This window comes from Drosophila takahashii, chromosome 2R (assembly GCF_030179915.1).
Source record: "Drosophila takahashii strain IR98-3 E-12201 chromosome 2R, DtakHiC1v2, whole genome shotgun sequence".
NCBI lineage: Eukaryota > Metazoa > Arthropoda > Insecta > Diptera > Drosophilidae > Drosophila > Drosophila takahashii.
This window is the reverse complement of record NC_091679.1, coordinates 35711170-35738933: the sequence shown is the minus strand read 5'-3', so window position 1 is coordinate 35738933 and position 27764 is coordinate 35711170. Positions and strand designations below refer to the sequence as shown.

General features: G+C 39.5%; 2 protein-coding genes across 3 annotated transcripts in view; one reads left to right on the top strand and one right to left on the bottom strand.

Annotated features, from left to right (window-relative positions):
- The window catches only part of Rgk3 (Rad, Gem/Kir family member 3), a 28298-nt gene extending 23132 nt beyond the window's left edge, over window positions 1-5166 (bottom strand). For both annotated transcript variants that reach the window (XM_017152383.2, XM_017152384.2), the window contains exon 1: window positions 4656-5166. The gene's annotated coding sequence lies outside the window, so the exon portion shown is untranslated. The remainder of the gene's footprint in view (window positions 1-4655) is intronic.
- A 7393-nt stretch (window positions 5167-12559) lies between these two features.
- The window catches only part of ASPP (Ankyrin-repeat, SH3-domain, and Proline-rich-region containing Protein), a 36286-nt gene continuing 21081 nt past the window's right edge, over window positions 12560-27764 (top strand). Inside the window, exons 1-2 of the mRNA XM_044393096.1 lie at window positions 12560-12929; window positions 26403-26461. Coding sequence (XP_044249031.1) covers window positions 26429-26461 — 33 coding nt within the window. The 5' untranslated portion in view covers window positions 12560-12929; window positions 26403-26428. The remainder of the gene's footprint in view (window positions 12930-26402; window positions 26462-27764) is intronic.

Genomic DNA, 27764 nt, shown 5'->3' with positions numbered 1-27764 from the left:
CGATGACCCTGGGCCACGCCTCCATTGTGTGGGAGTTTGTTGGGAAGCCAGCGGCTTCCTTCAACATGTCCACGTCCTTGTCCGAGTCACTGTCCATGGTCCATGTGTCCATGTTGTTATCCGTGTGGCAGCTCGTGTCGTTGTCAGTGGATGTTCGCAGCGTTTGTTTAATGTTTCCCTTTGAGCCTCATCTCACAGCAGAGGTATTTGTTTATTTTCATGGCCAGCACCTGTTGCTGCAGAATTAATTTCCAGGGGTCACAGGCTGCCGGGTTGTCTCAAAGGTCGGGGTCGGTGGGAGTTGACTTTTCCCTAACGCCTCCCTCATTATTTCTTAGTGCGGATTGGCGACATTAGTCTTAAGCCACTGGAAGGACTTTCTTGCTAAGATTCAGATTGAGATTGAGTTTTAGCCCAGCTTTATCATAGAGCTTCATTATTATCATTTCATTCAGATGGCAGATGGCAGCTTGTCAACGCAAATGAGCTAAATAAAAAGCAAAAGTTTTTATTGCGCATACGCCCCGTTGCCGTTGGTTTTCCTCTAATGGGACAGCATGTTATTAGCTCCGAGCTGTTTTATTTTCTCTCTGCTCAGATGAAAACAAATTTGAATGATTAAATAAATTATACAGCATTTGGCTCTGACATTTGGCGACTAAGCGTGCGAAGAATTTTTATGATTTGACAGAAAAAGCAAGAGCACAACGAAAATATTCAAAAATCGTGCTGATCATCGTCCAATTTTATTTGTTTTCAGTTGACCACTGAGGAAATCAGTTGACACTAGCCAAAGCCTTTCGAACTGTTTGACATTAATTTATGGCTAGAATTTCTATTTATTTAGCTTTCGTTGCTTAAGTGGCCAAACAGCAGTCGTTCCCTTTTTCCTTTGATTTCGTGTTTAATGTTCAATAAATCGATGAGGACCCCAGAAAAATAAACATGGATTGCAGACACAGAAAAGGCGAGAGCGGCGAGAATGAGCCAAATCTGTTCGGAAATTTATTTTGCTACAAAGATTTTCCAAATCGTTGGGCAAAATGGAGCTCAAGGGCAGATTATGCCGCTTAATGTTGTGTCTCCTCAGCCAGATTTCTCCTGCCTTCTCGAGTCCCCGTCTGTTTAGTTTAAACTTGACGTCTTTTACGGTGATTATGACACACGTGCGGGTGTGTGTAAATACTTGGGTGTGCCAGGGTGTGTTTATTCCACCTTCGGCTGCTGGCTGCCTGTTTACTTCAAGTGGTATTCTTTCGGGGGCTTGTTATTCTCAATTTAGATTCAAATCAAGCCAAGAGTCGGGCCGCCGGCGCAGATGTTTACACAAAAATTCACTTCATTTGGTTTGTGCGACAGGATAAATACGGCACTCGGCAGTCGGCAATCCGCCTTTGATGTGTGTGTCATAATTAACTATCGGGGAATGTCCTGAGGTATCTGTTGAACGGAAATAAATCGAGGAAGTTTACGATTTTCCTTTTTTTCTTCCTTTTTTTTCGTTTTCTGTTGTCCCCTAACCCGAGGCCCTAATTGGTTTGCATTTGATTTCACATGCTCGCATTCTTGTCCCCGGCCCTTGTTCGATTTTATTATATGAATGGGATTTTCTAGTTTGGTCATCCGAGGAAATTCACTTCTTTTGTTAGATCTTCTGAACCAACTGAAAAATGCTTTTGTAACTGAATATTGGAGAGGAGGAAGACCTAAATAACTTGGCATAGAGGATTTTTTAAGGATAGCCATGAAAAAGTGCAACATTTGTTATAATATTTCTTATATAATATATTAAAAATGATACACCAAAATGGCGTTGAGCTAATCTCACCTAATTCGATTTCGAATTACCCTATCAAGATCGAATTCAAATTGAGCAACCTTTTAACTAACACCATTTTCTTCTACTCCACCGATTTCCCTTCGGAACTGTTCGACTGGAATCAATTGCGACTTCCCTCTTAGTTATCCATCCATCTGATTTTCAAACTCTTTATGTCATTCTATTTGCATTGGCATCGCTGACCCAGACAGTTGCAATTATGTTGCCCCGAGGACGGGGAAGGGGAAGTTCCTGCAGGAAGAATACCCAATGTCCATCAAAGTGAGCTGGGCAAGAAGAGGGGAAGGGGCTGCCGCCAGGGAAATACATAGGAAAATGGATAAAAAGTTAAGCCAGTCAGGAATTTATTCGCATTTGAACTGTTGTTTGTTTGTTTGCTCTGGTTTGGGTTTCGCTTTGGGTTGCTTTTGGTCGCTGGAAGCATTTTAAGAGTGTGCATAAATATTTTTGTTAGTTGTGTCTGGCTGGGATGGAGTTATGCAGCGGAAATGTGTCCCACTTCACTGTCTTCCCGACCACTTTGCCTCCACTCCAGTTGGCTGCCCAATTGTCACTGGCACAGGGCCCAGTCACGTTTCACAGTTCAAGTAAAATGGGAGTTGTGAGTTGTGCACAGGAAAAAAGCTTTTAGCATCGGAATATTTTAATTTGAATTGTTGACCGAAAGGGGTTCAAAGGGATAAGTTAGTAAAAGTCGAGAAACACTGCTTCTCATAAACTGCAGTGCTCTAAACCAAAGTAATTGGTATTGCATGGTAAAAACGATATGCCGAAATTTTAGCATGCGCATGTAAGGAAAAGTATAATAAAGTAAATTCAGCAAATATAAATAAAATTTGTCTTGTATTTTAAGAATTTTAAGTAGGCAGTTTAATGAGTGTGTTTCCTATTTCAGACAACACTTTTATCCCCAGTGCATTAAGAGGAACACGAGCCTGTCATGTTCATAGCTTCCCCGGGCGTAAAAGGTCCAAAGAGCAATGACAGGGGCGACAACATTTTTGGGGGCTGACAATGAGGGGTGAGAGCTGGACAATGCCGCGACCTGGCCAAAAACCGGGCTCCTCCTCTTCCATATGGGTTTTTGCCTCTGATGTTCCGGCTGCCAGGTGCAGGCCGAAATGCTTTCAGGATCTCAGCTTTGTTCGCAGGCTCTCCACTTACTGTACCCACTTCTCGATGATGTAGTCAGTGCAGGTTTTAATTGAATTTGGAATATATTTTTGGACCCCGGAGGCCAGAGCAATCTGGCCAATCCATTTCGGCTATGACCGGATACTGCAGCTCCTCCTCTGCCAATTAGTGGTGCCTGTTCTCTTGCTCAAACTCTAATGGAATTAGTTGTTAATTTGATTTGCCATAAAAGCAGTCCTCGGCTCTATTTCCATCCGCAAGCGGGTGTGTTTGTGGCTCCATTCTATTCTACATTCTGCATTCTATATGGATCCCAGGGACGGAGGGGCGTGGCCAGGAAGTCGCGTGCCAGCGGAGCCAGACACTTTAGTTTAATTGGCCCCGGGGCAAAAGCGCAGGAGCATCGACCCCCCCACACACATCGGAAAATCAGTGAATTGAAATCAAAATGCCGCACTGCAGCTACATTTGTTTTTACACTGCTGCGTGCCTGGTCCTTCGATTGGGGATTGTGGTCATGGACTACCCGCTCTTGTGGACTGTCCCGATTAGGCCCCAGATCTCTGGGGAATTGCTGGGGCGATTTGTATCGCTAATGATTGCCCGCAATGACTGCTCTTTGTTTGTCCTGTCCAGTTTCGCTTATTTTCGCTGATTGCCAGTGACCAGCAATTTAAGGCTGTCTGATTCCGTCGGTTTATATGGTTATAACCCGAATGTAATCTGCTTTTTGTCTATAAAGACAAAGGTTAGCTTTTCGCTTGAAGAAAAAAATGTAATGGAATGCATGAAAATATAGAGATTGCACAACGCAATAGTGAAATTCTAGGAAATTTAATTAGCCTAAATGGAGCTGCAGATTTATAAGGAAAAAAAAAAACAAATAGGAACATTAATTAAACCAGTATTTCATTTAAGTTTTTCAATTACACTTATAGTTGGTGTTTTAGTTTGCCCTTTAAGCTACTTTAAAATACACACATTTCATTTGTATTTCTCCCATGGGTCTCTTTGTTCTTTGTTTTTCTCTCCATTTTCCCCCGGGGCTTTCCTTTAAATTTATTTTCCCATTTAAAGGCTTCGCTTGTCCCAACGGAGTTTTTACAGCTCGATTATCGGAAACATTCCCGCAGCTTCTACAGATCCTATATATGGCTTCTGATTAAATTTTATTTTATTTTATTTTATTTTATATGTTCCTGTACTGCCGCTTGCAGTTGGAAATCCATTTATCTTTTGTTACACTGCCCGAATTGATTGTTATTTAGCAATTTCCCGCAGGCCCCACTTTTTGCCACCGAACAAATGGTTTATGGCACCCCAAAGAATTCGCTCTCAAATAAACCATTTCGAAAAGGCAGACCATAAACTGATGGAGGCTGCTGACTTCTTGGCGTTGAATGTTTAATGCAGAGGGCAACGTGGCGTATGAGTGATTTCGCTGCCCGATTATCCTGTGCTAAAAAGGAAAATGGGGAAAGGAAATGGAAATGGTACTGGGAATTGTTGGGACCAAAGTAAACAAATCGAACCGCTGCCGGAAACGCGAAAAGTGCCAGGCCACACGACACTTCGCTGGAGTCACGGGGTATTTCTTATTTCTTCTTTTATATTTTCTGTGGTTAAATATCTATTTGGGTCACGACATTGCAATTAGGCAATTTAATTAATCAAAACAAACCTTTCCTTCGGGCCGTTGGCACCTTTGACTATCCCCTCAGGTGGGAAATGGCAGAGTCCTCGTTGCGGGTCGGTCACCAAACTCGAACATCCATCCAGAAAGTTTATGCTATCTGGGTTGGGGGCACTACTTATGTATTTGATCGATAATTTGTATAAAACAAATAATAATACTGCGCCGGCGGCCCACTTTATATATAGCGAGATAATTTTTTGCACTTGTTCACTTTCTTTTTCCTTGTTTTCCGTTATTTTTAGATAATGTGAAGTGAAGCCGAAACAGAAACCGAAACGCACACAATTATTTCGCTTCTTTCAGATATTTTCTATCATAAAACTTGTGTTTTTCCACCGCAGATACACACATTGGCTAGCTATAGTCGGTATATAATATTATTTTGATTATTTTCTTGCTCTGGGGTTTTCCAAACGCGGGTTTTCCAATTCAAAACGAAACGATACGTTGAGCGCCTGGCGATTTTCCAACCGCTTTTCACATCCGATCCGTGCGAGCGCCGTCGAGTGTTTGAAGCGATTTTGGTTCGGTTCGTTTCGGTTCGGTTTGGCAGTTGGCGCTTTCAACTGTGACGTCACGGAAAAGCTCTGCTACGTCACCGTTAGCTTTTCCGTGCACTTTCCTCTCTGCCGTATTTGATTTCCCCACCATTTGGATTGTTTGTATTTTTTCTTTACGACTTTGCTTTGTTTATCTTTAGCTGTCTCTGCTGACTTTGTTTTGTATGTCCCATCAATGGAGCATAAGGATGGTGGCGAAAGCGAGTTGAAAGGTGGGTGGAAAGCGGGTGGCAAGTGGGTGAAAAGTGGGTGGAATATCGGGCAGCAGAGACGCTTTAAGGATTGCAACGTTCACATCTATTTTTTCGACCCTTTCTCTGCCGTTTCCTTTGTTTTGGTTCTGATTCTGTTTCGGTTTTGTCGGCATTGTTTATTGCTCGTGTTTTCCGTTGGTTCTTTTATGATCCGAAGCGCTGACAGCCAAGCAATATTTAGAATTTGTGACGAGCATTATTCGCCATTTTATTAATGTTTCGATTTCGGTAGTGGACGTGGGGCTTTACCCATTGCTCATGCTTTATATCCCCATATATTTACATGTTGGCACAGAAAAAATAAAAACAGAAATTAAAATGTCGCTATTAAACAGTCTCATATAAATGTATAAGCCAAAGAATTTTCTAGGAAAATGCGTATGTTTTAAATAATTATTTATTACCTTGCAACTGGTGAATAGATTTTCCAAACCTCTGAGTGGCGACAAAAAATTAATTGTTTAAATTTCATCTTATTTCCTGGGGTTAAATATTGAACGTTATACTACTTATTCCTTTCTTTTTAAAAACAAATGCAACAAAAATATTTTTTCAATACTCAGAGATCTAGTAAATCTTCTATTTGGTATTTTTCTTTTCGTGTAGCCTATATTTCTGCTGATAAAGTGCTCTCATTTCTCATTTGAAGAGTTCCAATGGGGATAGTTGTGACCCGAAACACTTTAGTGCTGTTCAACTTGACTCGATTTGCAATTACCTAAATGACCAAACATATTTGCCAAGTGCAGGAAATGCAATTGCCAAAAATACCAACAATAAAGGCACCTGCTGCAACTGCGAATGCAATTAATCTTCAGCGAAACCTGTCGGACAGACCGCAAACAATCTCGTCCAAGGCAAACAAATCCCATCGACGCTGCATATGGGTGAAAGTTGGTACAATTTTTTGTAACGTTACAATACGTCAAGTTTTATGATGATTGAGTGTACGAAGAAATCGCACAACGGAGTAAAAAGAGTGAGTGGGAGAAGGTTGAAGCTTGAGGAAAATTCAGTTATATGGAATCCTTGACTAAAGTCAAATGGTGTCGGCCTTTGAACTGTTGGTTATTGTTCTCGTGGGGTAAATTTATGTTAGGAAAACAGTGGACATAACTCAAACCAAATTCTGGCAGATAATAACATGACAAATTGGAGACCATTATTTGAAATTTGCATTTATGAGTGTGTAAATTATCTTAAAGGGTAACAAAGAAAAATTAAATTACCTTTTAACGCATATTTTATTTAGTAAAACCTATAATTTAAATTTAGAATTTAAATCACTAAAGCCTTAAAATAACTCATAAAGGTGTTTAAAAGTTTCTAGAAAATAAGAATGAATTCATATGACTTTTTTATTAAACAAATATATTTGTTGCATACTTTAATATAAACGATTCTAAAACTTAGAAATTATTTTATATTTAAAAAATAATAATCCAAAAAATATTCGGTTTTTGTGTAATGACTGTATTATGGTTTCTGGTCGTGTTCGTAACTCCTGCCACGTGTTTGAATACGTTGGCCTATATCTTATCATAGGGTGTGTTTGTGTGGCATATTATCATAAGCCATGATTTATTTATAGAGGCAACCAGGTGGCCCACACCCATAAGGCGGAACGCACACGAATACGTATAGATTGCCTTTTGTCCTCGCTCAAGTTCGGAGAGCTGTCAATTGATTTACTTGACCCACATGGGCAAAAAACGAACTCGAACAGACGGGGCCACACCCCCCAAAGCCCACCGCCCCCAAACACTTTCGTGCGGTTTCCCGCCTTTTCACTAATGCGATCAATATTTGGCAGATAAAAAGCGGGCAAGGCAAAGTTGGTGGTGACCCACAAAAAGGTTTAAAGCTCCCTTAAAGGCCAATTGTTGCTCCTGACTGAGGGTAAAAGCCGGCAGGCCCTCAGGTGTTGGTCAATTAGAAGAAAATTCATTTTCGCGGATTTCCCGGCAAACGAAAATTTATGTTAATTTATTTCGGAAAAACTTTTTAATTAACCCACAAAACGTTGGATTGAGACCGCGCATCCCAACTTTTGGTATTGCTGCCAAGTGGCGACTTGCCACCGAGTATTGTACCCAGTATCTGTATCTTCGGTCTTCCGCTTTAATCTAGCTAATCTACGCACACCTGTCGGCCAGAAAGGTGGGGAAAAGGGAAGGGAACTTTTCTCAGCTGTCTGCTGTGGCTTTGTTGGTCTCTTTGAGCTTGTTTTTTGGCAACAATTTGCCTCAACTTGCCGCACCGCAAGCGCTTAATTGCAGCCCCAAGGGCTGTGGTAAGTGTATAATAAGGAGCTTCGAGGGGAGAAAAAAGAATATGTGGGCTGGTGTCACCGAATGAAGCTGTCGCTAATGATATTCATGAGTTTGTCTGGTTTGGTTTGGCCATTTCCATTCGCAATCAGGGCGGATTGGGGAACTTCAATGGTAGACATTCAGTTTGTTTTCATTATGGAAATAGGAAATTAAACTTCAAGCCCAGTTCCTACAACACATATCAGACTAGATTATCTTAATAATAAACATAATCATTAACGAAACTGGCTTTTTTAAGCCGGCTAACTTTACAGCTTTTAAAATAATATAATTATTTAAAGTTTGGTAGGTTATTTCCTCAAGAACATTGTTAAAATAAAATAAAAACGGACCAAATTAAAGTATAAAACACCCACAAAAAGGAATATGAAGTTTTTATTATTTTAAGGAGTGACCCTAAAATGTTTATGCATTTCTAAACAGCTTTATATATTTCTCAGCTAGCTATTTGCTAAGAAAAGCCAAGCTAATAGCTGTCTGACTGGTCTATATATTTTCTACCGCTCCCATCTATCCATACCGCTTAACTATGCCCATTTCCATATCCCGCACTAAGCAAACATCATCGCGGTCGGGGGAATCCCTTCCATCTTCCACTCGACGCGTTGCGTGGGGCAAAGTGAAAGATAAATGGAGGCTGTAAAAGCAGAGCACTTCGCACGGAGCTCTAAGGGATCGGGGTAAAAGGAAGGGAAGCCACTTTATCATAAACTCAACAGGTTCGAATCCTCCCTCCTCCGCTGTCCTGTGTATGTGTATGTGTTGCCATAAAAGTTGCTGCGCTGATTGAATAAAAATTTCATTAAACGCACATTTTCTAGCGGCTTGAAGGCGTTTTTGCTCCGATCCATCTGAAAATCCTTTGGAGGGACTAGAGATGAAGATGAGTTGAAGGGAGCGATGGCCCGAGGCTTTGGCTTTGGCTTGTCTGTCGTTTATTTTAATTGCCGGCATTAGACGTTCGTTGATAGGCCATAAAAAAGCAGTTGCACTCATAAAAAAAAATCGAAGAATTTCCTTAAAATCTAGAAAATTCTTTCTTGAATTTTTGCCAAAGGCGACCTCACCTTTGTTCCAAGAAATGGTTTTTTTGAAAGGCACCATTAAAACCAGAAAAAATATTTCTTGTTTTAAGAAATTTAATTTCTTAAAACAAGAAAGGGTTTTTTAGAAAGCCACCATAAAAACAAGAAAAAATATTTCTTAAAACAAGAAAGGCGATTCTTGTTTCAAAGGTGGTTTGTTTCTTGTTTCAAGAAATTAAATTTCTTAAAACAGGAAAGGGTTTTTTAGAAAGGCACCTTTTGAACAAGAAAAATTCTTTCTTGTTTAAATTTCCTTTCAAGAAATTTTATTTCTTGATTTAAGAAATAATATTTCTTGAAGGGAAGTTTTATATTAACACTGAAACCCTAAAAATAAAATGTAACTTGGTTTTTTCTTTTGCATATTTTATTTATTTAAATTTAAAACATTTAACACTGAACATTTAAACAATTTTAAAAAACACATTTTTGACTTAAGAAAACATTATTATAACCAAATATGTAGTTGCAGGCATAAAAAATTATTTTCTTCGGCTTTCCTCATCTGGAAAAAAGAGTTATTGGGATATCAATGATTTGTTTTTAGATAAGAATAGATAGATGTTTTTAGATAATAGATAATAATGTAATGTTAATAATAGCCAAAATACAAACACGTTGGTCAGACGACCGAGAGAGGAGCAAGACAGGTAGAAAATGAAGAAGGAAGGGTTGAAAATCTAATTTCAGAAAGAGCCACATACAAACATATATATTTACATACAGTCCTTTGCGCGAAGGGAGACCGAATGTAAGCAGGTCAGATCATGACAATTTTAAGAAGGAGTAGAGAGAAACGTCGCGACGCGTAGGTCAAGCGAGCGAGAGAGAGGAGCAGAATATGAAAGGGTTGAAAATCGGGTTTCAGATCGGGTGAGCCGCAAGTATGCCGTAAGTATGTCAAACAAATACAACATATTTTTCTTACCTTAGAAGGTTTTAAAACAAAATTACAGCTTCGACAAACAAATTATTTGGCTGATGCAACTGCAGGTATTTTCACTCTGAAAAATAAATAAAATGCGAGTAATAGGATAAAGTTATTATAGAACTCTACACCCACAGATTTATATACAAATGTATGTATGTACGCAGCTCTTAGCTAAAAAACCATTCAACTAAATTGGTATACGCTTGGTAAAGAGATTTGAAATTTATCCTTTAATTACATACATACAATTGTACGCCCGCTATACAAAAAATTATATATTTACATACCTTTGAATATTTGGAAAAAGGCTTCACCTCTTATCCGCTTGAAAATCACGTCCATCACTCACGAATTTTTTTCACAACTGACGCTCGGGGGATCAGAGAAGTCGGTAGCCAGGTAGTAGCCGAGTAGGCCCTTCGTCCCACTTCGTTTTTCTTGTCGTTAACATTCGGCAGCCGAAGGAAGTCAATGGCTACTTTCCTATATTCTAGGGTCATTTCATTCATATATTCAAAGGTGATTTTGTCCTAAAATACGTACAAAAATGTTTTGGCTGCGACGGCAAAACAGACATATGAGATTTTCATTTTTCTATTTTTAAGAAAAATTCTTTCTTGAATTTTTTCCATCAAGAAAGGTTTTCTGTATTCAAAGGCCAATTTTCTAATAACAAGAAATTTTTTTTCTATTTTCAAAGGTAAGCCGATTCAATGGCGAGATTTCCAAAATTTAGAAATTAATTTTTATGAGTGTGGCTCGACGGAAGCCATCAAAGACAAAATGGAAGATGTTTCTCCAGAGAATTATTTTCCAGCTGATAGATACTCTCCTTGAGGTTTGTTGCGTAAAAGCCATTCGAAGCCAATAAAAAATTATACATTCCTGATCAGCCAAAAAGGTATTTCTCTGCTTCGCTTTTTGTTTTACGCGCCTCGTCGGCTTCATTTCCGTTTGGTAAAAGGGGTGGGGGTTGGCAAAAGTTCAGGGGGCTGAGAAAGGGAAGACATTGTCATTCTGCTTTTGCGGTTGCTTATTCGGTTGTTAAATCGTTTTTATGACGTATTCTCCGCCGCCGAAAATTTACGCTCTGCGGTTAACTTTTCCCTTAGCACTTCCCGCCCTCATTTTCCATTTTCCTGCTCACCTCACCCCGTGCGAATCTCGGGCATTACTCAACCGTCTGTGTTAAGCTCTCGAGTGTTTGGGTAATTTCACAGATTTATGCAACTTTTTGGCAGAAAAAGAAAATAAAAAAGGAAAGGAAGGGAAGGGAGTGAAAGTAAGGATTATACTCTTTGCTTCCTTTTATGCCAATTATCTAACAAAATGTTCTTATAGTTATTTTTTAAATTAATCTTTTATCTCTTTCGTTATGGTTTCTTACTTCTAAATTGCGCAATTTAAAACATCATCGTCAAGTTTGAATATATTTTATTTATTTTCATTGTTTACACTATGCTACATTTAAAATTTACCACGAAAAGTTCCTTAAAATCCAAAGTTGGAAAATGATTTGTTTTTGTCAAATTCAACCCATTTTACATGAGAACGGATTCTTGGTTTGTCAATCAAAGCATTTAAGAAGTGTTACTCTTTATTTTCCGAATACCATACAAAAAATAATTTAACGATTTTTTTAATGGATCTATTAACTAAAGAAAACATAAAAAAAATGCTACAGTGACAACACTGATATGTATTTCTACATTCGATTAAGCCGTATGTAACATAGCGCCACCTAGTCGTGTAACAAATTCGTTATTATCTGTTAAAAAAGGGGAAACCTGCCTAAGTGGAGACACGAATCGAGCTAAACCGAAGTCGCACACCATTTAATTTGAATACAAATTTTGGCGGGTAATGTTTTCCCAGGATTTTCTAGGACTCCACTCCCACGATTTTCAAACTAACAGGGTCGTTATCTCCTTGTGCAAGGAAAAACAATTGAAAACTGAGGAGAAAGGTAACTATTTGACTCGCCTAACTAATGTCATGGTTCCTATTGTTTTTGCACGATTTATTTGCACCATAGCAACGCCAATCGCACAGAAACCCATAATAATACTTGGAAAACGAGGTAAATACTCATTTGTCGCGACTCGAGAGCTAATTTTCGACCACATTACCTGAGTCGAGACTGCTCGACAGATAACAACGCCCTGAGAAAAATTTCGGAGGTCAAACTAAAACGGGATGAGATAATTACTTCATTTATTTTTGTTAAATATTCTCAGAAATCAAATCATGAGTAATGACCGATCAGAGATTTGATCTATTGAAATGTGTTTTTAAAAATATTTTTTAAGAAATATCTGCCGAGCTAAGCACAATTTTCTCAAAAGGACCCCCCACTTTTTCGATGCAGGTGAGCACAGGTAAGCGGGTCTCTCAGTGGTACTCTACTTCACAGCTCTCTCCCTCGCTCTGCGAGTGTTCTCACTCTCCCGTCTTTTGGAGTTCCATGCTCGCCAGGTGAGGGCGCTCTCTCCCTCTTTTTGTGCGCGTCACAGGTAAAATTCAAACGGTGCTTCGTAACGTATTTTGCCCGGATCGCCAGCACCGCAACAAGTGCGCAGGTGCAAGCGGGACGCCAGCTGAAGCGGCGCGAAAGAGACGGCTGGCTGGTGTGGGAGATCATTGGGAGAGAGTGGGTTGGTTGCGCTGAGCGTGGCCCAAACGCGAAGCGAAGCCGCTGGAAGAGTCGGCGTCAGTTGCTCAACGCGCTTACCTGTCGCTAGACGTGTTTTTCCCCAAGGAAAGGAAAACCCGCGTGCTCCGTCTCGCTCCCTCCTCTGCGTACCTGTGTGTGTGGAGTGCCTGCTCCGAGCAAGTGTGTGTGCGTGTTTCAGTGTATATTCAATTAATTACAAAGGCAAAAGAAGCAGCTATGTGAATTGAATGAAAGAAAGCCACTTAAAAAGTATGCAAAAAAGTTGCGTGATACAAAAGGCAAGGGGTGAAGCAGAAGAAGAAGCACAAGCGGCAGTGTAAATGGTGATTAATTCACTTTAAAGGTGCAATTAAACAGCAGCAAAGAAAGCAACAACAACAACAACGAGAGGAGCAGCAGAAGCAGCGCAAGGTGCAGACAAGGTGAGGTGAACTTGAAGTTTTTTCTTTTCTTTCTACCTCAACTCCCCTTCCTCACCCATCCCCCTCCCAAAAAAAAGAAGAAAAATTATTCAACAGCAAAAATATTTAATGAGCATGGGTATCTGTGTGTTCGCCCGGGTTCAAGTGTGTGTGTGGCATTTCAAAATTGCACTTGAAAACGGCGAGGTGGAAAGAGAAAGACCAGATAATGACAATGAGAAGAGGGAACAGAAAAATCAGTACAAAACGGTATAAACGTGATTCTTTTTCCAGCCATCGGCTTGTGGGAATTTTCCGAAAAGGGGGAGGAGCAGGCTGCTTGGCCTCCAATTTTTTTTCGCTCGCCGATCCGATGATGCTGCAACTGTACACGCTCTGTTTTCCTCTGATCCATTGGCGACATTTTTTTTTTAAACTACTAAAATAAAACTGAGAAGAACAAACAACAGAAAAAAAAACGCAAATCTGGCGCAATTGGCAAACCAGAAAAACAAGCAACAACGACCAAGCCAAGCGCTTAGATTGCCGGCCTCAAGTTACGACGATATTCCATTCCAGCAGCGCTTGGCTTTCGATCGCCACCGTCATCGGCATCGTCATCGTCGTCCGCGATCATGATCATGTTGCGGCTACGACGACGGCGATCGTTATTATTATGCTCTTTTCACTGAATGAGCCACATTCCGGTTTAGCATTTTTTCAGCCCAGCCAAACACGGCCAGCTAAAAAGCAATCCGCACAATCCACAGTCCACAAAAGCATCCCCGAAAACCCACACAAATGTGCACAGCCATTCGAAGCCGAAGCCAGGCCCATTCTCACATTCTCAGGCCCCAAGTCCATTTCCAATTGAAAAGCCAAGTCAACAGATTCCCCCCATCCATCCCCCCTCCCCAACCCTCTTTCGATCGCTTTTAAACGTGTTCCCCCCGACTAAAAGCACACAGCGAAAAACCCAAGTCTTCCGTATTTGTATAGCTAGAGTACAGTATCTGTTGGTATCTGTCGCTGAAAAAGATTTTTAGAGAGTTTTTTAATACATAATCGTTTTTAGAACGTTCTTGTTTTAGGTTCTAGTAAAGGTCAGTCTATTGAATTTTTAATATGTTCGTTAAAGATCCATTGAACTTGTAAAATAAGCTGATCATGGTAACAGTACGAATATTAGTTTAAACTTTAAAGTCATCATCATGTTGAAAAAGTACTCTTAAGATGCCCTGGATTTTTAATTTCTTAATTAAATTGTTAATTTAATATTAATAAAATACGATATTGGTTTTGTAACAATAATATTTACATAAGGAAATGAATAAAACTCACTTTTTTCTCTGTGCAGCAAACAAGCAGCAACAACAAAACGTTGTAAAAAGGCAACAGAGCCAGTTTTTTTTTAGTTTCAAGCCTTGTTTTTGTGGTTGTTGTAGCTGCTGCATTCCAGCGATCGCTGTTGGGTTGATTTTGTTGCCTTGGCAACCAGGAATGCCAGCCACTATTCCCGTCTCCCTTACCCCGGGCTCAGAGCCCTCTCTTTCGCTCGTTCTATCTGGTAGTTTGGGTTTTAGAAATTCCAACGCAACGAAAACGAAAAGTGTGAAAAGTGAAGCGAGGAAGACAAACGTCGAACTTCGAGGCCCCCAAACCTGCTATCTCTATCTCCTTCACCTTTGCTACCCGTCTCTCTCTATATCTTATTACCGCACTCCCTCTCTCTGCCATATGTCTTTCTCCCTCGCGCTTAGCACCCCCGAAAAAAAGAGTATGAGTTTTTGAACCTGCACGTTTTTTACGTATAATGTGAGGTCAGTAACACTTTTGTTTCAAACATTTATCACGCTCCGTTTTGGCCGAGTGCGTGTAACGCTTATGACGTCAAAAACGTTGCCAACCGTTTAATGAACTCGACTTGATTGACAAGCCATTTACAATATTTTTTGGGCGAATGAGCAGATACATTAGTCTGGGAATGTTTTTGTGACTCTAGTTTTGGGGTCGACTTTAAGCTTAAGGTGAGGATTTCATTTTTCTCCATGGTAACCTATTTAAATTTGGATTTTTGAGAGATGAATTCCTGTAACATGGTCTAGAAACACAAATTGTATATTTAGTACAAAGCAAACACGTCAGGTATTTTTCAAACAATGCCCTTAACCAATTTCACGCTTGGCACTTGCATTTCTGCATATGAAGCACTGTAGGTCCTTCCTGGAAACTACGAGTGAAACCAAACTTTTCACCGGGCGTGGCGTGTGCGCCCACATTTTGAGTTTTGAAACCGGCTGCCTGATGTTGACAAACCTATTTTCTAATTTGTTTTGCATTTCACTGAGGCAGCAAAGAGAGAGTGTCAGTGGGTGGGTGGGGTGTCAGGGGAAACGTGTTTTTTTCATGTCCAAACGAAGCGTACGAGATTTTATTTAACGCTCCCGGCTCTCGAGGGGGGTTTTCAGGTTTTCGAGGGGGCTTTCAGGGGGTGCTCAAAGCCAGCTGCGTGTTTACAGATATTTTTGCGACGCTTTTTGGCCGGCCCGAAATGAAATGGGCCTGGCCCACAACTAGTTGCTCCAGAGCTCAAACACACGTGCAGACAGCCGCGCCCAAAACGCAAAGCCGCACCCCTTTCCACCCAACACCCACATCCCTCCCTTCGCCTATGCACACTATTGTCCACGCGCGCTTTTCACAAACAAAAAAAATGAGAGAGAACCGAATTTGCGTTTGTTTGTTTGCCTCAGCTTTTTTCAAGTGAGTTGCCAACTTTCGTCAGGCGGGTTTTAGGGGTAACGAGGGGCAGCGGGGGAACAGGATTTACAGATGGCAGGGTAATGGTAGGTCATGCATACATGTGTAAGTACAATCATTACGCGGGTCTCCTCTATTTGTACAGTACAACTTCCCTAAATCAAATGACAGTAGCAAAGGTGATCACAAAGAATCTACTCATCATATGTGATAATCCTAGCTGTTCTTAATTAAATGTTTACATCTGAAAACGAAAACATTTATCATGTATTTTATCTCTATCTTTTTATTGGGCTTAGGTTTTTTAAAATTAACCTTAAAGTTAAGTAAGGAAAGGTAAACGCTCGAGAGAAACCTATACACAGTTTATAAGGCATTTGCCTCTCAATTCGATTCCATTTCCAGAAAGCAATCACCTTAGGGAAGCTTGACTATATGTGTGGGATCTTTTTCCTTGCCTTTCCTTCCGGGGGAAGGGGGGTTTTCCCCATTTCCACGTTTGTCATGCAAGCAACCCACTTATGTGTCACTGTGTGTGGTTGGCTCTGTGTGCGTGTTAGGGCAACCGTTTGGTTTTTATGTCTTTTGTAAAATTTTATTTAATTTTTGAATCTTTTTTTCTCGTGAAAAGTTTAATATTTGTTTTTCATGCTTGCGATTTGCATAATTTGCACAGAAACACACACAAAGACGAAAGCACACACACTTTCATGACCTCCATTTGTGGACTAGCAATACCTGCAGGGTCTGCTGGCGAAAGAGACGGGTATAGAGCGTAAGAAAGAGAGAGGAGACACCAAAAAGGGCGGATAAGCAAGGATGTCTCCGCTCTGCTCACATGCGATATATTTTATGAATGCAAATCCCTGTTCATTCGGATTTGGTTTACTTACTTGCGGGCGGATTCCTCCTTCCTATCTGCTTTCTCCCCCTCGCCGCTGTCATCTTCACTTTCCCTTTCCTTATTTTCCTCCCCCCTTCTCCCACGTCCTGGGTACCCACACTCTTACTGCATTTTCATGTGCACATGTGGGCGAAGCACTTTTTCCTTTCGCTGTAGTTCGGTTTTTTATTCATTCATATCGCATTTTCATTCATGCGAATTCTGTGCAAAAAATCTCTCCAAATGAATCGAGAGGATTTCTTCAAAAATACCCTGCATAAATGCTAAACATCTATTTTTGGAAATATGTTTCTTTCAAATTGAGTATTTTAGATAATTAATCAGAATTACAAAGTGTTTTTGTAGTTGTAATAGTATAGTGACCTAAGATTGGTTGGATTTAAATTAAACCACCATGTATTAACATATTCTTGATTCACAAGAAAAATAGATTTGTAATACATTTGAACCTATTATAAATATTTTAATATATATTCTTCAAAAGTATTGCAATCCCGAGTTGAAATTTCCAGCATATACCCTGCAGTTCCCTATCTTTGAGGTTGAATAAAACGGAAACTGAACACTGAACTGAACTGAATATTTATTATTATTATGTTTTTGGCTTGCATGTGCTACCTGGTCCACCACCCACGGCTTACAGCCCACCCACCGACCACTCATTTCCCACTTCCCCTCACCGCCGGAAAAGTTGCCCTCGTTCCGCCGAAATCGTTAGGTCTCGGTGCGCTTTTTTGCTCGCTGCCTTTCTTTATTTATTTTTATTGTGTGGCACGGCTTAAATGCGCTTTGCAGATATTTTATGCCTGCCAACTGCCTTCGGAAGAGGTGGAAATACTCCACCCCCTCCCCCTTCTGAATGGGCGGGAATGTGGGCCAAATATGTTTATTTGACACACATCCCCAGTCAGCTCCTCTCCGCATGCAAATCTTCCCTCTTTTGCCGGCTTCCCTTATTGTTTGCATATAGAATCAAAGTTTTTTGTGTCTGAATTATCCAGCGACACGGCGCACACACACATGTGCTGTTCAAAAGAGTTTGGCTTTCTGCCACGCCCCCTTTTGTATTTTGGGGGTGGAGGCTAAATATTTACCCCCCCTTCCCCTGCTGATGGAAAATTCTCTTTTACCCTGACAAAGCAATTTTAGTTATTTTGCCGCAATTGAGTTTTGCTCGTTGCTTTTTTACTTTTTATTATTTTACGCCATTTTGGTTTAACCTTTTCATTTGAATTATTTTGTTTGCTTTGCAATTTTTGGTAGGTTGATAGAATAAATAAATACAGAATGTTTGAGGAGCCTTAGCTAAATTCAATTACGTGGTTTTGTTTTGGCACACATTTAATTCAATAGAACGTTATTCGTGATTAATTCCATTAAAATACCATTCGAAATGAAAAACATTCCCCAAATTAATTTGCATGCAATTCCACAATTAAATTCTCCGCTTCCCTTGATCGATTGTCCACTTCGCTTCCTTTATTATCGTGTTATTAATTTTCTTGCCCATTCAGGCGTGATTTACTTCAATGCCAATTTAAATATCATTAAAACGTAATTGTAATTTAAAATTAAAATAGCCCCCGCAGGACGATGGCAAACAAAGGAAGTGGCAACGGGGCGGGTACTTAATCCCTTTAGGGCGCGTTCAGTGATGTTCACATATGATAAGTCTGGACCCCTTTTCCCCGCCCCCTTTTCCGGAGGGGAGGCCCTGCCCTCGACCCAACCTAATCTGTGCGTGTGCAGAGTGATGATATGCAGGCGCAATCCTCTCCTGAAAATTGCCTCCGAAATCCTTCACGCTTCATCAATTCGCATTATTGTTGCCATTGTTGTGTGTGTCCATGTGTGGGTGGGGCTGTGTTCGCTGTCTGTCGTTGTGTGTGTGTAACGGCGCTTTTCCACATTGAATTGCTAATAAATACAGATGCCGGCGAAAGAATAGTGATGCAAAATTCAGCGGGTTTTTGCATAAGGACTGCCCTAACTGGATTTTTCTCCAAATGCTTTTACGTTTTTAATTTAAGTGAATTTAATTACAATAACTATGCTTTTATGACTAAGTTATGAATTGATTAAAATAATTATTTTTTTTTAAATCTAAGTCAAATTATAATATTTTTATTTAAAGCAAAGTATTACAAAGACCTTAAGTAGTTTAAAATATTTTTGTAATCTCCTAATATAAGGTACGTTTTAGAGGGGCACTTCTCATATTATTTTTTTAAAAGATGTCTAGGGTTGTAATATAATAATACAACTTTCGATTTAACCGCAACTGTGTGAGTGGCCGTGTGGATAAGTGGTAACAGAAGCCGGGCCATGACGCACATGGCGGAAAGAGACCGCAACTCTTCCGCTCCCCCTCCTCATCCAAACCCCTGCCTTCCCCTTCCAACGTACTTAAGCGAATTGCGTATTTATGTGTGTAATCGCAACTCATCATTTGGGGCGGTAGTTTGCGGGGGGCGGAGCGGGATTCCAGACACACACACACACACACACACTCACAACGGGGCTTTCGTTATGGACTGATGGATTTCGTCTGTTACCTTTTCGCATTACGAAAATGTCGCTCGGTTTCTGCTTGTTTGACTCTTGTCTGCCAGCCTGATCTCCTCTTACCACTCCCCGGAAAAGCCCGAAAATACCCCCTTTTTCCTCCTTTTTTGGCGTGTCAGAAGTTGCTGCGATTTATTCGGCAGCCATTTACATATTTTATTGTCAGCTAATGTCGGAGCGAAGGTGCAAAGGGGGCGGGGGCATACAAATGTGTGGTGGGTTGCCTATTTCTAGTGTGCCATTTGCACAAGCACATTTCAGGATAATTTACTATCGGATTAGAAGTGGAATACTCGTAATTTGAGAGCAATTTACTGCCTAATGACTCGGGAAGAGCATGTAAAATGTATGAGCTACACAAAAGATATCTGCTAAAAAATATGCATTAAAATTAATAAAACATTTTAGATGGTTCAACACAAAAAGTTCATGAATATTTAACAAATTTTAAACTTCCAACCATTAAGCCAGCATTCTGCAATTATATTGCAATTAAATTGCCATTGTTTTCATCGCTTCACGAAACTTTCCAGAAATTAAATTTGAATTGTTTCGTTTTCATGACTTTTATCTGCTTGTCTTTATCATTCCAGGTTTATCTGGGCAATTAAATAACACAAATATGTATATTTGTATGCTGACCATTGTTTATGCCAAAAGTTACCTAGTTTTGGGTTTTTATCTTTTCTAAAGTTGCGGACAAAACAAATTCAATTTTCATTTGCCAACGATTTTTGCATAATTATTTGAAGATGGCCAACGCACATTTTTGGGCTGTCATCATCGTGCCATCATCCCTTTTTCAACGCCCCAAATCACCCCTCATAAGTACATAAAAAGTTTGCTCGAAACAACATTTTTCTGCTTTGTTTTTGTTTAATTAAATTGAAAATGTTTTCCGCCGAATTTGCTGGCCATGCGAAAATGCCAGGCATTGAAAGCCTGTAGTTTTCGGGTTTTCTTTTTGTTCGACTGACTTTGTCTGGGCTTTCGGCTCTTTTTAATAAACCAAATCGATGTCTGAGCTCGAGTAATTGAACAAATTGCCACAAAATGTGGCCTGGAATTCGGGGCAGCGAAAATGATTTTCCAAGAGAGTTTTGCTCTGCTTGAAAATTGCTTTTGAATGTGAGACGCGTTGAAACAGAAAAGCGTTTCGAGCTGAGCTCTTTTTGGGTAGCCCACCACTTACTGATGACCTTCGAGGCAAACGAAGCGTTGCGTATACGCCGTGATGGACGTGGTGGCGTATGCTCATTCAATCATCCGCCGATTCATTGACAAAGCTGTCATTGGCTATTGATTTATGAGCCCCGTTCAAGCGGAATCGGAAACCCCCCTTGCCGAAAAACAACTCATTCAGAACGCCACAGACTGCCATAATTTGTGGTCCTTTTGGCCCAGGATTGAGTCCTGTCTTAATGACATCGCATCGAAGTGCTTAGCTCAAATGATTGCCACATTGAGGTGACTGCTAATTACCTTTCCTCTGCCATTTCTGGCATTTTGTTGCCTTAACCGCACACTCAACACGCAAATAATTGAGATGTGCCTGTTCTTTTCCTCTTTCCACCCCCGCTGGATAATTCCGATTGTTGTTTGGCCAAGCGTAAGTCTCTTTGTGGCCAAGAGATAGCCATTGAAGATACAGATATCAATCGCAGATACAGAAACATGGGGCCAGGCTTTATCAAAACGAAACGTGATGTCGTGTTGCCCCCATATGAGCTGATGAAATCGCCTGCACTAAAGATAATTAGTTGGCAGAGTCTCTAATGTTGCAATTATTCTGTTTAGCTGGTTAGGTAATTATTTTGGCCAATGCTGAGGTTGCAAATGTCACAGCAGTAGACGTTGGACAAAGATACATTAGATTCGTCGGTTGCAATTAAGCAGACCTAAAGAGTTTTTATCTAGAGAATGTAAATTAGTTATTCATGCCTAGTTTTTGCCCGTACCGTTCAAAAATGTATACACTCCGAAAAAAAATCGCCCTTAATTTTAGAAAATCGCCCGTGATTTCAAATCGCCATTGAATTAAGAAAATTTTTCTAGATTATAGAAAAATTTTCTTAAGTTTTGGATTAATGGCGATATTTTCTTGGATTAATGGCAATATTTTCCGGACTTTTTTCTTGAGTTAATGGCGAAATCGCCTTTGATTCTAGAAAATAAATACCTATTTTTTAGGAAAGTTGTGTAATTTTTTAGTGTTCTAGTATGGTGGCCTAGCTGTTAGAGGCGTTCGGACACTAAACATGTGTACAAAAGTCGCCGCGGAAACCGCGGTTCGACTTCACGCAGGGACGAGTCTGATTTTTTTTTTTAATAGTTATTGTTTTTTTTTTTCCGTATAAAAAATCTTTTGTTTTGGTTTTCCATTCACTAAATTGTTAAAACTGTTGTTAACAAGATTTAATTAAAGTAATTGTAATTGGTATACCAATAATACGACCGTTAACACTTTAGGCATCTTAAGCCATTGCATTGCAAGAAGCACGCGTGGCCGAGTGGTTAAGATGTCTGTCTATGGTGTGAGCGGTCGCGAGTTCGAGTTCAGGTCGAGGTAAGAATTTTTCCTTAAGTCTTTTATATGTTTACAAAAAGTTTTTTCTGTACTTAAAATGCATTGTAATTAATAAACATTTATAATAAATTTGAATTTAAATTAAATAAATAAATAAATAAATAAAAATGTTTATGATTGTCACTAAAACATGAAAGGTTTCCTCTTAGTTAACTAACCTAAATGCAAAAGTGATAAAAAAATCAGTCGGACAAAATTAAAAAAAAGGTTATAAACAAATATACTTTTATTTTTCTATTTTTAAGAACATTTTTCTTAATTTTAGGGTTTTTTGCCGTAAAATTCAGAAAAATTGGTAATGATTTTTAGAAAGGCGAAACCGTAAATTCAAGAAAATTATTTCCCATTATTAATGGCGAATCGCCGTTGGCTGAAAATCATAGGCGATTTTCTTGAATCAATGGCGAATTTGTTGAATCAATGGCGATTTTTTTTATGAGTGTATGAATTCTGTTTGTAAATAAATTTAAAAGATGATTAAACTTGCGAAAAGAGCCTGCAAGGAGCCATTTGAATATTTATTATTTATATACCTATAAAAGATGATTAACTTGCGAAATGGGTCTGCCAAAAGCCATTTGAATATTTCTAGTTTCCAATTTTAGGCAATTTTCACAACAAGATTTAATGACTGGCGCCTCATCAAAATGCCCGCAATGATTTTAATTAGTTTGCAGCCGGCAGGTGTTATTTTCGCGCTCTCGCTGAACATTTGCCAAATGCCCACACATATGCACTTGTTTGGCATATTGTGTGTGGATAAAGCCTCTGCCCCCCGGGGGCACTTGGCAAATGTGCAACAGCCACAACAACCATAACGACAACAACTGGAACATGTCTATTGGCGGGACGCAATGTTCCATTTTCCATTCCCCCGGGCCCCCCCCCCCCCCCCCCCCCCCCCCAGCCACAACCCAATATTTCCCAATTCAATTTGCCACACTTAGGCCTGAAAGATTAATTCTCATTAAAATTGCATTGTGCAGTTTTGCCTTAGTTTATGTAAAACCCCGATGAGCGGAAGTGCAAGTTCATGTGATATGATACCACAGAGACCCGAAACCGAAACCGAAACCAACTAAATGAAAAAGTCGCAAATGAATTTGATACCAAAAACCGAATTCAAATAAAACACGCGCTTTATCCTTTCCAAAATTTTGAATGGGTTCACGCTTCTCTAATCAGGATCCGCATTGTTTATTGTTTATTGTTTAGTGCCTCCCAATTCTCCTCCCCTTTGGTTCGCCGAATAATTAAAACTGCTGTAAATTACACATTTATTGAATTTGTTTTGATGTTGATATTTTTGCAAGGCTTCTAAATGCGGTTGGGATCGGCTCTGTTGTTTCAGGGTAAACATTCTCCCGGGATTTGCATGCGAATGTGTGTTTACCTTTGTCCCAAATGTATATTCACTGCCAAATCGATAATTGCATTAAATGCTCTGTCGTATTGGTCCAATCAAAACGTGTTTGGCGTTTCCAAATTATACGGCTAACGTCATTTAACAAAGTCATTTACTAAACTGCTAAGCGCCAAACGCAATAATGACTGATTTGAGAGATAAATAAAATGTCTAGAGATTTCCCTTGTTTTCAATTTGAATAACTTTTAATAATTTATGTAAGTTTATCATATTAGGGCTGAAGCAACCCAAAGTAATTAGCATCCATTTATTTGTTTTTGAAACTAATTGTTTCTCATTGGTCATTTGTTGAATAAATTATGTTAATTTATTTATAATGCTCTTATGCCTGTATTACTGTTAAATTATTCATTTTAAGGACATCGTAAACTATTTAAATAATGTTTTCGTTTAAAAGCTTGATATAAAAACGTTTAAAATGCTTACATTGGTAATATTTTAGAATGAATAAATTACTCTATACTGATTTGGCAAATCAATATTCTTTTAAACGCTTTAGTGACTATTTATTTTGATCGACTGCCTGCCAAATTTGTCTCCATTTCACTAAAGAAATTTATTGTACATATGCAGCCAATTTACTTTGGTTCGTTTCGCTTTGCTTTTTCCTGGTTTCTGCTGAAATCTACACATGTGAAAAAATATATGAATACGGTTGTACAGATTTCTCTATAGCTTGTGCATGCACCGCCCTCACATTTTTATTTGGCTGGTTATGTGAGAATTTGGATTCTCGTGCATTTGACACGTTCTGTTTATGGCGCTGGAAAAGGTGTTGCGAGCGTATGCAAAAAACTTTCGGCTATCGAATTCCGGGAGGAAAATACAGAACCCTTTAGAGCTGTCATCAAACATGCAAACTGCATTCGATCGAATTGCCAAGTGACTGGGAAAGCAGCGATGCTCCCCCAAGCTAAAGTGTTTGCCTTTCGAACTCAATCCAGGTTGCGGAAGAGGAGAAAATCAATCAAATGCCTTTAACCGAAACACAGAACTGAGAACTTCGTCTAACCGAGATTAACTTTGGCGCGTTCCCCAGTTGCAAAGTATCAACAGAAAAAGTTTACAAATATCCTAGCAGATACTCGCACTCGAGGGGGCAACAAAATGCGGGCAATTTGCCTACAAATACCCATGGATATGGGATTTCACGATAGCAGCCTTCGATCTGGGGCCCCCCGGAGATTCCGATCAACAAACTGGAAAATGTTCTCTCCGCCGTTCGAGGAGTATATTTCTTCCAAGTTTATTGTTCGCCGGGGTGAAATGTGTGGAAACTCGAACTGGCTCGAACTCAACACACATCCATCCATAAACGCTTCCACTTTAAGCCATGCAGAAAAGTTTTCGCTCTCACAAAAAAGTGGAAAGTGAAAAGTGGCAGTGGCTGTGGAGGAAAAAGTAAAATTGCTGACAGGAAACTTCCAATCAGAAATGAATTACTTTGAAGTGAGCTGACAAAGGGGCGATGAAGGGGAGGGTAGGTGAGGGGGGTGCTGGTAGTTACCGCAGTGTCAAGTTTAAGAAGCCATGAAATAACATTAATTTGTTGCAAATTCGCTTGCCAAGTTTTTTAAGTTGAATTAATTTGATTAGCTTATCGCCCGTTCAAAGTTGAAACTCCATCAGCATTTCAAACAGGATTGCGATTTTTGTTAGAGATGCGTTAGTGAAGAAGAATACTTTTTGGGGTACGAATAATATAATTGTTTATAAAAAATTAAATTAGGAAAGGAGGTATAGATAAAAGGGTAAAGAATTATGTGCCAGTTTTTGTGATTATATTTAATTGACACTTCCTATCAAGTTTAATTATTATTTCACTTCAATATGATTGGGCTTTAATTGGTTTAATAACATTTAAGAATATATTTTTTATTTATTTTTATTTTTTAAGTTTGAAATTTTTTCTGGTTTCAACTTAATCACTTCCATTTAAAATCGTCTCCCCTCTTATTCTTGTTCTGGATAGTACTCATTGAAGATGACTGGCGTTACTGGCTTTTGCGGCTGCCAGTTCACTTTTCACATTTGGGCCAAGAACAGGAGTCGACGACAATTCAAATTTTATTAGATTACTTGAAATTTATGTGGCAATCAACTTACGAAACAGAAGAACGGAAAATTCCTAGGCCGAGTCATGGAGCCATGGTTGGAAAATGCAAATGACTGCGAGCTTCGCTGTGTGTGTCATGATTTTAATAAGAATGAACTTCTTTCCCCCAGTGCCTTTGTGTCCCTCGCTTTTTTCTTCATTGTTGAACTAAATAAGTCACATAAAAAGAGTGAATTTGCGTTGAATGAGAGATGGGTGCGTTGAAAGGAATTGGGCATCGGGCTGCCTTTCTCCCCGTCCTATCTACATATATCCCAAATATGTTGCATGAAGAAAAGGCAAATTATTTTTTTTAATATTTTTACGGCAAAATGCTTGAAATTGATAAGACTGCCTTTTGTGTGCATATATGTTCAGGTGCCACAGTATGAGGCGAAGTCCCTGTGGGTTGGCATTGTTGGCAACCACAAACCTGCTAACCCCCATTTCCACCTCCTCCTAAAAACGCAATTTTATCGTGGCGAAACGTAAAGTACACTTTCCAGGCGTGAGCAAAATACATTAGCGATACTTTCAATAAAATTTCGTTTTAACTGGAATTCATATCAAAGGCTATATTTCTTTTTTGAAACTTGAGAAGCTTGGCTTCCAACTACAATGTATAGATAGTTAGCAGGACTTCTAAAGCCTTAAGTTCGTTTAGAGAAAAAACGTTATGTAAGAATAAATTAAATTTTTTATAATTACTTGTAATTTTAGGGGGATGTAAGCTAAGCGAATATAATATTTAAAATCAATATACAAATAAATATTTTTGGAACATTTCAGCTGTCAGCGCCTAATGTTTCTAAAAATAACATTTTTAAAATATCCTTAATCGTTGACAAAAGCCTCCTTTGGTTTTTATGCCCTTTACAAGGGAACGGTGCCAACAGAAGGAGGCCACAGAAAATTGTTGAAAATACAAATTTAAATTGTCTGTTTGTCTGGTTTCGTTAAATATATTTGCCAAAGTCACACATTCGCATTCGCAGGCAGCCCGGCAGGAGTAGCCCACCTTCTCGGGTGCAGACACTTGTATATCGACGCCCCTCAAAACATCACCTCCCCCATTTGTACATCTGATATTTAATGATTATTTGTTTGTCTGTTTGCTGATTCTGACTTCTTCTTTGTTTGCTTTCTCTCGCCGGCAGATTGGATGAATCTCTAACGTCATGGTATGAAGGAGCCGACGAACACTTTGGATGAAATTGTAAGTGCTTCGGCTAATCAGTGTCTAGAGTTCAGCACAACAGCTCCCTGTGTCACATAACCCACGTATAACCGAGGCGGAACCGCATCACGAACATAAAAATCCACCGGGGTCGAGAAAAACTCGTGAAAATATATGCGAAAAAGTCAAGACAATGCAACTGACACATAATGAAAGTGAAGTGCGGGGAACTTAAAGCCAACAAGTTTTATGGTCGGGGGAAGTCTAGCCACATACACAGAAAAAATAACTGAAATTTTCAAAACCGTTGGGATAACTATAATTTTCACTGCTAAAAATTTAGTTATAATTTTAAAAAATAATAATATATGGTACTTTATAAAACCCAATTGATCTACATTTAAGGTCATTAAGCAAAAAAATTATTAAAAAGATATTTAATAAACAAATACTTACTATTTTTACTCATAATTTCATATTTTCTCTTTGTGTAACGACAACTGCACGCAGTTGGCGGTTGGAAAACGGAGAAAAGTTGAAAATGCAAAGCAATCTAAATAAAATGTCAGTCCCGCTAGTGCCGGCAGGTGGCGCCACCAGCGGGGGAGTGGGACAGAAAGACAAACGGAAAGGGACAACATGTGAGCCACCACAACATCGGGGTAACAACAACAAACAATAGATATAGTTGGGTCCCGACTTCAAAGTATTACCCAATGTAGAGTTTTGTTTCGGTGAGGGGGGAAAAAGTGGGGAAAGGGGGTGGGCAACATCGCCGTGTCAAGCGGTAATTGTTATGTAAATGAGTTTTACAATTTTTGCCAGCCGAAAAAGGTCACCAGATGAAGGGAGACTCTGTGGCTTAGGCCTGGTCGACAAATTTCAGCCAAGTCAGTCAGCAGTTTTCTGCCTTTCTGCCCGATGAGAGGACAAACAAAAGTTTTGTTTAGCTTTTGTTTCGGTGCTTTCGCTTTTCAGTGCATACCTCTGTATATACATCGGTAGAACTGAAATACCCAGCCCATGTATTCGGTGGCCTTTGTGTGAAAGCCAAGCTTTTTATGAAATTGCAAATCAGTTTGTAAGTCAACGACAACTTGTTGTCGTGGTTCTCCAGCTAAAAGTGCTCGGTTTGTCACTGGCCCCAAACACTTTCAACCATTTCCTTCGGTGCAAACATACTAACTACATGACTATGGCTGTATTTTCGTTGGAAAGTTAATAACCGTTTAGCCAAGTTTGGGCAACTGGAAGTTCGAATTTTTCCTTTTTCTTTCCCAAGTGCATACACAAATAAAAAATATTCAAAATATTTAAACAAAGACTATGATTCATGGTCTTT